The sequence below is a fragment of the Hemitrygon akajei genome, chromosome 13 (assembly GCF_048418815.1).
Source record: "Hemitrygon akajei chromosome 13, sHemAka1.3, whole genome shotgun sequence".
Taxonomy (NCBI): Eukaryota; Metazoa; Chordata; class Chondrichthyes; order Myliobatiformes; family Dasyatidae; genus Hemitrygon; species Hemitrygon akajei.
In genome coordinates this window covers 33,449,006-33,461,847 of record NC_133136.1, presented here as the reverse complement: position 1 = coordinate 33,461,847, position 12,842 = coordinate 33,449,006, and the positions used below count along the sequence as shown (strand labels likewise).

The 12,842-nt window shown below is 37.5% G+C and overlaps 1 protein-coding gene across 1 annotated transcript in view; it reads left to right on the top strand.

Annotated features, from left to right (window-relative positions):
* fgf10a (fibroblast growth factor 10a) overlaps nt 1-12,842 on the top strand; it is a 157,667-nt gene that overhangs the window by 28,953 nt on the left and 115,872 nt on the right. Inside the window, exon 2 of the mRNA XM_073064376.1 lies at nt 7,691-8,830. Coding sequence (XP_072920477.1) covers nt 8,542-8,830 — 289 coding nt within the window. The 5' untranslated portion in view covers nt 7,691-8,541. The remainder of the gene's footprint in view (nt 1-7,690; nt 8,831-12,842) is intronic.

Sequence of the window (12,842 nt, the reverse complement as noted above, 5' to 3'; positions counted from 1 at the left end):
GAATGCGCACTGTAGCTGGAGAAGCACCTCTCTAGTATTCTAAAGGCAGGATGACACACATGTGGCTAAGAAGAGAAGTCAAAGCCAACATAAAAGCCAAAGAGAGGGCATATAATAGTGCAAACATTAGTGGGAAGTTAGAGAATTGGGAAGCTATTAACAACAAACAAAAGGAAACTAAAAAACTCATTAAGAAGGTAAAGATTAAATAAAAAAATAAGGAAGTCAGTAATAATAATAAGAATCAAGTATAAAAGAGTGGCAAGAGTGAGATGCTGGGAAATGATGCTGGAAATGTAGTATTGGGGAAAAAGGAAATGGCGGACAACCTGAATAAATATTATTCATCAGCCTTCACCATGAAAGACACTAGCAGTATGATGGAAGTTACAGGTATCAGGGTGTCAAGTATGAAGTCACCATTAATAGAGAGAAGGTTCATGGGAAACTGAAAGGTCTGAAGGTAGACAAGTCACCTGGACCAGATGGTGTTCATCCTAGTGTTCCAAAAGAGGTGGCTGAAGAGATCATGGAAGCATTAATAATAATCTTTCAAGAATCACTAGGTTCTAGAATGGTTCTGAAAGACTGGAAAATTCTAAATTCACACCACTCTTCAGGAAGGGAGAGAGCCAAAAGGACGGAAAATAAAGGCCAGTCAGTCTGAGCTCAGTGGCTGGGAAGATGTTGGAGTTGATTATCAAGGATGAGGTCTCAGGGTACTTGGAGGCACATGATAATAAAGGCTGTGGGCAGCATGGTTTCCTCAAGGGAAACTCTTGCCTATCAAATCTGTTGGAATTCTTTGAAGGAGTAACAAGCAGGTTAGACAAAGGAGAATGGGTTGATTCTGGGTTGTTGAACTTTCAGAAGGCCTTTGTCAAAGTGCCACACGTGAGGCTGCTAAACAGACTTTGATCTGTGGTATTTCAGGAAAGAATTTTGCATAGTCAAAGCAGTGACTGATGGGCAGGAGGAAAATAGTGGAATTAAAGGGAACCTTTTCTGATTGGCTGCCAGTGACTAATGGTATTCCTCTGGGGTCTGTGTCAGTACTTGTCAATCATTTTGATGATGGAGTTGAAGATGGGTGGAGGGGCAGGTAATTTTTGAGGAAATAGAGAGGGTACAGAAAGATTAGACAGATTAGGAGAATGGGCAAATAAATGACAAATGGAATACAATGTCGGGAAGTGTATGCTCATGCACTTTGGTAGAAGAAATGAAAAGATTGTCTATTTTCTAAATGGAGAGAAAATACTAAAAACTGAGGCACAAAGGGACATGGGAGTCCTTGTTCAGGATTCCCTAAAGGTTAATTTGTAGGTTGAGTCTGTGGTGAGGAGGGCAAATGTGATTTCATTCATTTCAAGAGGACTAGAATATTAAAGCAAGGACAAACTGTTGAGACTTTATAAAGCACTGGTGAGGCCTCCCTTGGAGTGTTGTGAGCAATCTTGGGCCCCTTGACTTAGTAAGGATGTGCTGAAACTGGAGAGAGATCAAAGAAAGTTCACAAAAATGATTCCAGGATTGAATGGCTTGTCATATGCAGAGCGTCTGATGGTTCTGGGCCTGTATTCACTAGAACACAGAAGAATGAGGGGTGACCTCATGGAAATCTATAGAATGGTGAAAAGCAATGATAGACAGACAGACAGACATACTTTATTGATCCCAAGGAAAATTGGATTTTGTTACAGTCGCACCAACCAAGAATAGTGAAGAAATATAGCAATATAAAACCATAAATAATTAAATAATAATAAGTTAATCATGCCAAGTGGAAATAAGTCCAGGACCAGCCTATTGGCTCAGGGTGTCTGACACTCCGAAGGAGGAGTTGTAAAGTTTGATGCCCACAGGAAGGAATGACTTCCTATGACGCTCAGTGTTGCATCTCGGTGGAATGAGTCTCTGGCTGAATGTACTCCTGTGCCTAACCAGTACATAATGGAGTGGATGAGAGACATTGTCCAAGATGGCATGCAACTTGAACAGCATCCTCTTTTCAGACACCACCGTCAGAGAGTCCAGTTCCACCCCCACAACATCACTGGCCTTACGAATGAGTTTGTTGATTCTGTTGGTGTCTGCTACCCTCAGCCTGCTGCCCCAGCACACAACAGCAAAGAGTGGATGTGCAGAAGATGTTTCCTGTGATGGGAGATTCTAAGACCAGAGGACAGCCCCTCAGAATAGAGGGGCATCCTTTTAGAACAGAGATGGCAAGAAATTTCTTTAGCAAGGGAGTAGTGAATCTGTGAAATTCATTGCCACAAGCAGTTGTGGAGGCCAAGTATTTTTGTATATTTAAGGCAGAGGTTGATAGATTCTTGATTGGTCAGGGCATGAAGGGAGATGGTGAGAAGGCAGGACATTGGGGTTGAGAGGAAAATTGGATCAGCCATGATGAAATAGAGGAGCAGGCTAGATGGGTAAAACAGCCTCATTCTGTTCCTTTTTTTATGTCATTATGGTCTTATAACTCTCTAGTAAAGTATTACTTCCTTAATGAATGAATTTTGTGCGAGGAGTAACCAGAAGCTGATATCACAATTTCAATTTGTCTACTTAATACAACTGCCAACAAGAAATAAGAAACATACATTATCCAATCACAATTTGTTTTCTTCCCTGAAGAAGGAGGGATTTTTTTAAATATAACAAGCCAACAGCTTCAAATGACTACATTTTGCTGGAGGAAGCCAGTGCAAAGCATGGCAATTTAACATTAATAATAAAATAAATATTTTAAAGTCTATTAATAATTTAACAATTAAAGTAATAAAGAAAATTAGAAACATAAAAATGTCAAGGAATGATTTACATCATTAAACTCAGGCAAAATAATTTTAAGGATCATCTCTTGTGTCCTAAACCCACCCTTAATAAATTCCACTGAAATCATCGGGATTTTGGATCCTCTGTGAGATCTTATTTGATAATATCAGTGATTCCTCAGTGTATTGATTTTTAAAATCAGCACAACTAGGCCTTGTCACTTCTCTCACTGGGAAATCTAGCAGTAAGCCAGACTCATGGATTTGGTTTTCCAAATCTGTATTAAGTCTTGGACTACCGTGTTTGACAGGACAGAAATCTGAGACCATCCCCAGTTAAATAGCTGAATATAGGGAATAATGTGAAACACTAACAACAGCCACCAATGTATTGCCCATCGATACCATTATTGCTCTTTGGCCTTTTTTTATTAGAGATTTACATAATAGTCATTTAAATTCTCTAACATCCAAGGGGGGATTTGGCGCATGTCTCTAAGTCAATAATTTAGCTCACATGATTTAAAGACCTGTCACTGTATGGATTCATAAGGATGTACTGTACATGTGAAAGTTCAAGTACAAGTTCAAATTTATTGTCATTTGACTGCACAACCAAATATACCTGTGGATCACTGTGCACCTACAAACCATATCTCACACACAGTTCATAAAACAAAAGATTACCATAACTAAGCTAATAAAATATAATTCAAAGTGCATGTAGTGTACAACACAGGTAAACAGTAAACAGCTTGCTGTCCTAGTGATGGGACCTCAGTGGTTAGTATCACAGTCTGGCAGTCCTAGCCCTGATGCTTCTGTACCTACTTCCTGATGGTAATGGGTCAAAGTGACTGTGGGATGGATGGTAAGGATCCTCAACAATGATTTGGGCCCTTACATCTCCAACATTCCTAGTAAGTATCACAAATATAGGGGAGGAAGACCTCAGTGATCATCTTGGTGATTTGTACCATCCCCTGTAGGGTCTTATGGTCTAATGCCTTTACTTGCACACCACACAGTGACACAACCAGACAGCACACTCCCAAAGGTGGTCCTGAAGAAAGTTGTTAGCTCAAATACTATCTATAAATATGCTGATGACACAGCCATTGTTAGTAGAATCTCAGATGGAGATGAAAGGGCGTACAGGAGCAAAATATACCAGCTAGTTGAGTGGTGTTACAGCAACAACCTTTTGCACAATGTCAGTAAGACCAAAGAGCTGACTGTGGACTTCAGGAAGGGCAAGATGAGGGAACACAAACTATTCCTCATAGAGAGATCAGAAGTGGAGAAGGTGAGCAATTCCATTTCCTGGGTGTCAAAATCTCTGAAGATCTAATGCAGCTATAAATAAGGCAAGATAGTGGCTATATTTCATTAGGAGTTTGAAGGGATTTGGTTTATCAACTATAACACTCTAAAACTTCTATAGATGTACTGTGGAGAGCATTCCAACACTGTTGGGATTTTCTAGTGCCATTGTTTAGAAATGTTTTGTTACTTTACTGATGCTGAGAGTATTTGTATACTAAAAATGTGTAATCAATTTGCCATGAAATTCAATCAAAACATCTGGGCTTCTATACAGCTGAAATGTTGTAGAATGCCATAATATGACTTTATGTTTGGATTAGGGTTTTGCTGAGATAAGATATTCTTGACCCAAACTCAAAATTGTAGAAACTCTATCACTTTCATTGTGAACTATAATTAATTACAGGGCGTGCATAGTGCAACATCTGCATCTGATGAATTTCAACCCAAAGAACTTGATTCATTCTCTTTATGCAATTACTTTAGTACCAGTGTCAAATACACAGTGGATCAGCCAACACAGCAACCTTTAATTTTACATTTTGTGACAGTTTGGAATTGAGGAACAATGTTTAAATCTAATTTTCAAATGTGTCCATTTTCATTATTTACTGAGTTCAAAATCAGCATTTGGTCTTTATCATACAAAATTATAATTCTTAATTAGTTGAGCTAATTAGGAATTACAAATTAGTAAGAGATGATTCACAAATCCCCACGTATTTAAGAATTTTGGTTTTGGAAAAGTCTCCACTTGAAGCACTGTCTAAGTGTTTTTTTCTTTTGATAATTGACATCAGGCTAATTTTGATGCCAGTTCAAAAGTGAAGCAAATATTTGACATTGAGGTACCATTTATACCTTTGAAAGATAAAGTGCAAGGTTTCAGTGAAAGATCTGCAAAGTTTCCTAAAATTTCAAGCATTTACTCTGAATACAAATAACATTAGCAATTGGTTTAAGTTTGTAGTTGCTAAAAAAACAAGGTTTGCTATTATCCAGTTTTTCAGTCTCCATTCAAAACTTCCCTCTGATACAGAACCATTAGCACAAGTTAGAACAGCCTTTAGAATCATGCTGTTTTCAAACTCATGGAACAATGATTACAAATCCAGAATTTTGAATGGTGGTCATGTGGAAAATGAGAAATGGATGAAAAAAATCAAGGGTATACCATCACAAACAAGTGAAAATTTGCCGATGCTGGAAATCCGAAGAACACACACAAGATGCTGGAGGAACTCAGCAGGCCAGGACTCCTGCCGAAGGGTCTTGGCCTGAAACGTCAACTGGACTTTTTCCATAGATGCAGCCTGGCCTGCTGAGTTCCTTCGGAATTTTGTGTGTGTTGCAAGGGTATATCATGCTTTCATTAGTAACCAACATAACTGCTAATGTACTGTAACCTCTTCTGGATGCTTCTGAATAAAATCTGAGATATGGACTCTTAGTATTTTTGCACATCAGAATAGTAATGCACATCCAGCTGTATAGATGCCCAGCCACTTAAAGAACAAATGACAAGCTTTTTTTTATATTTCAATAGGATAATTTGTACACTACAAGAAAAGCAGTGAGTATTCCACTGGTGTGGAACTCATGACCAGAAGGGAGAGTTGTTGTACCGTTGTCAATGAAAAATGTTTACAGCATAAGCTTTCACAATTTGACTTCCTTTCAAGTGTATTGCAGGGCAAATCTTGTACAGTACTGAAAGCAGGATTCCTGCCCATCTTACCTCTGTGAACAATGGGCATTTGCCGTACGCAGGTTACGTTTATTTCAGTATTGGTCATAAAAACTGAAAAGAAGCTGCTTAATAAAAAGATTTGAAAAGAAAGAAAAGAAGAAGCTTATACATATGGCCAAAAAGAACAGCCAAGGTGTACCTTTGCCGTACGGAACATAAAGCTTTGCACTTATTATTGATTTATTTATTTAGAGACACGGCACAGGCTCTGCTGGCTCAACAAGCTTGCATCACACGATTACATCCATGTGACCAATTAACCTACTAACACGTACGTCTTTGGAAGGTGGGAGCAAGCCAGAGCACCCAGAGGAAATGTATGTGGTCTCGGGGGAGAATGTACAAATTCCTTATAGACAGCAATAGAATTGAAGCCAGCTCACTGGTTTTTTGACAGCATTACACTAACCGCCATGCTACTGTTCCACCCCAGAGTATGGCATTATTATATATGTTCTTAGATCAAAACTGAGCATTAACAAAAGGTCTGGAAAATCATTGAAAGGACCATACAGGCAAGGAATTCTCAGTAACGTCGTCGCAAAGCTGAGTGGTTTAATGTCTTGCTTAGTGGTCAAGGTGGGATGCGTCTGTTAGTTCACAGAGAGTTAATTCTTTAGTGAAGAATGTTATTGTCCGAACTTAGATAGCAGAGTGACAGAGTCCGCAGCCTCTCTGCTGGAGTTTTCAGGCTCCTTTTCTGTCTCCTGTGACTCTTTCACAAAAGAGAGTGCAGCTACCTCTGCCGTGAATTGCAACAACGTTCCCCATTTAACCAGAACACATAAAAGCAGTAGCAGATCTGGGGCTCACTAATCAGATCATAGATAGTGTATGTACTTTATATGTACACTTACACACATATGCATTATAAAAGGCTGAGAAATAAATTAATTAAGTCTTAATCGCTACCTGACTAAATACACTAACGTTTGTTATAATGACTCTATAAACATTCAACAATAAAAAGGTGTGGTATTTTAAGGAAAAATAATAAAAGTTAAATGTAACCCTTAACTTTGAAACTTTATATTGAGGACAAATCTTTTTTCAAAGAGGGCAGCAAAACAATTAATAATGGAGTCTATTAAGATCTGATTGTTGCCACTAAGAGGGAGGTAGAATTTCAGGCCTTTGAAGTAACAGAGCCTGAATCAGGCCTCATTACAGAGATATAATCTGCATTCATACATTTATGTTAGGAGCTGAATCTATTGGGTAAGATTGAATTCTGTTACATAGTGCATCTTTGCTCTGGAACTTTTCTCAGGCTTTCTCAATTTAATCCTGAGGTAACTCAGTAATACAATGCACTAGGACACTGAGGGATGCTTCACTAATGGTGAAAGACAGGGAGATGTCTACAACTTTTCAATGACTCATGATGTGTACTATAGGCAACATAATAAAGTGATTAGGAACAGATTTTTCTATGTGTTCTGGCGCATGCTGTTTAAATACAGATTCATATTTTTAAGATCAAAACATTTCTAATGCTACAAAGTGCATGAGCTTGAAGGGAGAATGTATTCAATGTATGACTCATGTTAACAGTTACAATCTGTTCATTAAGGTTTATATAATCCTGTAAATATAAAGAAGCTCTAAGTTAGAATACCTTATACAGTATGATTTAAAAAAGGGATTAAAAGGCAGTGACTAGAAGAAGTGTGAATGTTTCATTTATGGAAGCTAAGTATAAATGATTTATAAAATTAGGGCTTCCTTCAAAGTTAGCAGAGGTTAAAATAGAAATTAATAGTATCTGTCTGCTCTTCCTGACCAGTATATAATCTGGTTTTTAGGACTCTGCGACTGGTCTCTTTTACAGGAACAGTCAGAAAGCAGCAAGCTCCAGGTGGCTCTCAAGTATTTTGCTGCCAAAAAAGCCCACGCTGGAAAGTCCAAAGGGGCTCCCTAGAGGGAGTTGGGTTTAGCCCGGAAGAGAGTGAGATTAGTAAAGCATGATTATACAACCCATGCTGGTGGCCGGCTGTCAGAGGGAAGAGGAACAGTAACGGCAATTAGCAAGACTGAAAGCTCCAGAAGGCTTACAATCAGTGATCTGCATAGTTCCCTCAGAAGAATTTTCTTCCAGTACATGGTTTCAGATGTCCACCGCTGCCTGACCAATAACTGGCTGACGCACCACTGTGGTAAGCACATCCCAGTTCAGTGTGGTAATCACTAACATTTTTCACTGGTTTTTGACCTGTTTAACCATAAGGCAAAACACTTCTGTCTTATTCAAAGCTACCAGCTTCCCTTGATCTGTCCGGTATCCTCAACAGATCTGAACTAACTTTGTGTGCCGTTATCAGAGGAAAGCGAAGTTATTTCAGGACTCGATTCATCTTTCTGGAGTTACTTTATCAACTAATATTCAGAAAAGGACATTCACAGAAATTATCCTTACATGACTAATGAAATAATAATAAAAGCACCAAAGGGATATTTGAGGAGCACAGTAATTCTACAAAGCGTGGAAAGAAGTGCAGGAAATCCAACATTGGATATGATTTATCACCTGAAGTATGGATATTGATGAAGTTCATTCAAAGGATAACAGAGGTCAAACAGAGAAGACCAGTAACAAACTATCAACCTGCAGCTTAAGTGTCCTTGGTATTCCAGTATGTTTCTTTTTATGAGACTATTTCTAGCGCCAAGAGCTTCAGTACAATGTGGAAATGGATACTGACAAAGGGTGCCTCAGCCTTTACACACCTGGCTTATGTCTTTCTCCTCTTCCTGCTCTGTTCTTCGTCTGTTGCCTGCAATGACATCAGCAGAGATATGCTGTCTCCAAATATCACAAGCTCTTCGTACAGCCTGGGAAGGCATGTGCGCAGCTACAAGTACCTGGAAGGAGATGTGCGGTGGAGGAAGCTGTTCTCTTTCACCAAATACTTTCTCAAGATCGATAGGAATGGCAAAGTCGGCGGAACAAAGAAGGAAAATTCTCCCTTCAGTGAGTATGGAAATGTTTATGCATTTTCTTTCAGATAGTAGAAAGTTATAATATTTACTTCTGTTTGGTTTCTTTTAAAATACTGGAACAGTTGATTTTTACTTAACCAGCAATAATGCTGCTTTATAATTATCAGCTCATTCCATGCACCCAGAGAAGCTGTAAAATACAAGTGGCTGCCTGTATTGTCAATTTTTGCATAATTGTTGTATAACGGTTTTCTTTTATGCTTGTTAATATTACGCGAGGGACCTCTAAATTGAAATGCAAGCCTCAGAGTAATCACTGAGTGCCATTGAAGCCATTTTATATAACTCTGAAAATATTACATCCTTTACAAGTTTTAACAACAGTGTCTGGTTCTGTTTCTGATTTCTTTTTCCGCATGTTGCTTTGAGTGATTGCAGTTAAAGAGGCAAAGTTAAGGCACCACTACAGCTATTTGTCTTCTCAGATGCCTTCTTGTTGGTAACTTGATACTATTCCATGCCTGTATTGTCAGTAACATATGTGGCAATTTGTGGCTCTTAGTGGTATTCTGTAATTTTATAAGTCATTGTCATATTCCTCTGTCACATTTTACACTTCTAAACATAATAATCAGTAAATTACATCTCAATACAGAATTATTTTGAAAATAAGTTTCCTCTAAATGGTTAAGTATGAAAGATTTCATTTAAGTTCTACTGGAGTAGAATGAGGCTTTCAACCAGTTAATGGAAGTTTTTTTATTTCAACACAACATCTGACATTATGAGTGTCAATATTTTGGGATCTTGCCTCTGCGTTATAATAGTTATCTTGAATGTGTAGACTAGAATAGATTAATTATAGTCTCCCTGGTCCTGCCTGTCCATATTTATTTTTTTCCAAGAGTGTGCAAGTCTTGATGCTGTGTTCTGAAATTTATTAAGTGTGTGATATTGTATCAGATATAAAGCAGGCTCAAGAAAAACCTACTAATGAAACTGGGCAACGAGTAAAATATATAGAAAAAGAAAATGCACATTAGATTGACAACAGCTTTCGCTCATAAATGAACTGATACTTTAAGCATCAGTAAATAATGCTAAATGGATGAAGTGTTATTCTTTTGTAACCAATAAAAAAGAGCAGATTTCAAGGTCATTAAATATTTCTTCAGTTACTATTCATTGGCAGAAGATATTAAATCTGGAGAATGTGAACAATCCATTTAGTTTATCCAGCTCACATTGCTGTTTGCCAACATTTTGCACTTGTGACCCTTACAAGCAATTTTATTTGTTTCCTGCAGCAACATAACTTTGTGTCCTTCCAGTCACTAATCAAAAACGTGTCTACGTCTTTTGTCAGTGATTCACTCACCACATTTAGTGGTAACTTGCTCTATTAAACTGTGACTCTTGACTTTGAATAAACCACCTCTTCAATCATGTTTAGTGGTTTCCTACGTCTGTAATTTTATACTAATAATCATTTATGAAACAATGGCTATTGGGGCATAAATGAAATATTAGAATTTGAATTCATATCCGTATACCATAAAGACATTTTTATTGTAGAATAAACAACAATGTAGTAATAAAATCTGAATGTACTTGTGATTATCATAAAATGCTTCCATCTGCTTGATCTCAAGTATTGTTCATTTTTCATGAATGCTAAAGAATTCTGTCAAGTACTTCTAAGATGTTTAAAATATATGCCTCTTCAAACCCCAGAAGGCTGAATGAATTGCATAAAATTGTCAGATAAGTGAATTGGGAATTGATTGATTGACGTCATCTTTGCTTCCTGAATGTTAAATTGTCTGACATAACCTGAAGCAGTTCTCACTTTCTGTGTTTTCATCTCTGTGAACAACATATAATAAACAAGCAAAATGCTGGGCAAAGGAATAACATATGACCATGTGACATTTACAGCACTGACATGACTATTGGGCTAGAACATTAATCTTATGTCTGTGATGTTATCATAACGCTCTGTAATTACAAGGGAACAAAGCCTTGTCACTACTAGGACAACCCTTCTACCTGTTGTTGTGTTATGGTTTCCAATATGTCCTATGTTGAATAGTATGTTTAAGTCTATTCTCTACAGAATAAGTAATAAATGTCATTTAGTTGTGATATTATATCCCTTTTTGAACAAAGGTGCAATGCTGGCTTTTTAATCTTAACTGCATTAGGACCATTTAGAAGTCAGACAGATATTACTCTGTTTCAATTGAATATAGATCCAATATGTATAACAACTATTAGTATATTTGTTATTTGACTCAATTGTAGCTGCAATGTTTATGTATAGTATAGGACAACCTAAATTCAGAAAGTTGTATTACACATTGGAAGAGATACCTAGTCGTGATTTGTCATAAGCTAAGCGCTGTAACATCATTTATTTTTTAAACTGACTGCCATACTGAAAGAATGAAGCTACCATGAAGCAATATACTGTATCCAAATGTTTGGCTCAGCTGATGAAAAATGGTTTAAAGGATATTGTAGAATTAGCAACAACTCTTTGAATAGTGGACTTCACTCGTCTCAAGACGTATGGAGTATGGGTCTGTTGCTGGGACTGGAACTTCCCTCGACATCAAAGGTAAGAAAAGCCAAAAGAATACTTCTCTCTGACCTAGCTCAGTTACTTCCTACTAAATAATCAAAGCAACAATATTTCACTAAATGCTGAACATCAAGTTAGGTGTTTAGTTCTGGACTGTTGTAAGAATACTTGCCTCTATATTAATTCCATTTTTAAAGTCAAATCTGGAGAATCAGGCACAGGCCACTTGTCAACTCACTGGCTTTATTGTAGTTAATAGATGAATTATGGTATGTTTCAACATATCACATCTTTGGCATAAACCACTATAAAAGGACAGAAATAAAAATTAAAAAGGAGTAGACAGTCAAGATATGAGTAAAGTGGAGAAAGAGATATGGTAAAATATTAGAAAAAGCAGAGCAAAGCTCTTTACGAAACAGTTCCATTTTCAGATCTATTCCAGTCAAGTAGCAATAAAATAATCACTGATGTAAAAGCCTCTTCTACATCAAAAGGAAGATGAAGTGGATTAAAGAGTAAAATTAATGATGTATCAAAATAAAACAAAATGACACTGAGACATGTAAAGATACCAAAAAAATGGTTCTGGAAGAAATGCAGTTATTGTCTGAATTTCTTGAACTCGTTGAATGAAAAAGATGAGGTGATATTCCATGAGTTTACATTGAGCTTTGTGGTAATAGCCCAAGAGGCCAAGATGGAAAAGTCAGGGTGGGAGTGGACCAGAGAATTAAAGTGACAGGTGCCCAGAAGCTCGGGCTCAAGTTTTCGTTCAGAGAGAAGGAGTTCTGCAAAGCATTCATGCAACTTCCTTTTGATTCTAGTTTTAGAGGAGACAGCAAAAATAGTAGGAAATACAGAACACTAAATTGAAAAATGAAACAAGCAAATTGGTATTTCAGCTGACAGGAGTGTTTGAGACCCTGGGAGAATCCTTCAATATGATTCCAGAATCATACCAACAATCTCTCACTTTCACATGGTATAGTTTTTGCTTCCTTCCTACCACCTCGAGGAAGGTAAGGTCCATTAGTAACACTACTGTTCATTCTGTCAAGTCTTTACAGGACATGTACTACTGACCAGTACTATACAGATGTGTCAAAACTGCTATTAACATTGGCAATCAGGTAGACAGAGGAACAGGGCAGTATGCTCTAAAACCAACAGGAACCTCTTCCATCTTAATAATTCCTGACTGACCTGCTGAGTTATGATAGCCAAAGCTTTGCTTGCATTTTGCATTAAATGTGCTCTGAATGTGAAGTCACCACCATTATTTCAGGCAATTAAAACTCACACTAAAGCAATGCAACATAGACACAGACCCCTTGGTTCTATGAGTCTATGCCTATCAAGGTGCCACCCGGCTAGTCACAATTTTTTGTGTTCAGGCCATATCTCTCTGAGACCATATACCTATAAGTTCTGTTATGTCTTACCTGATAAGGAGTGT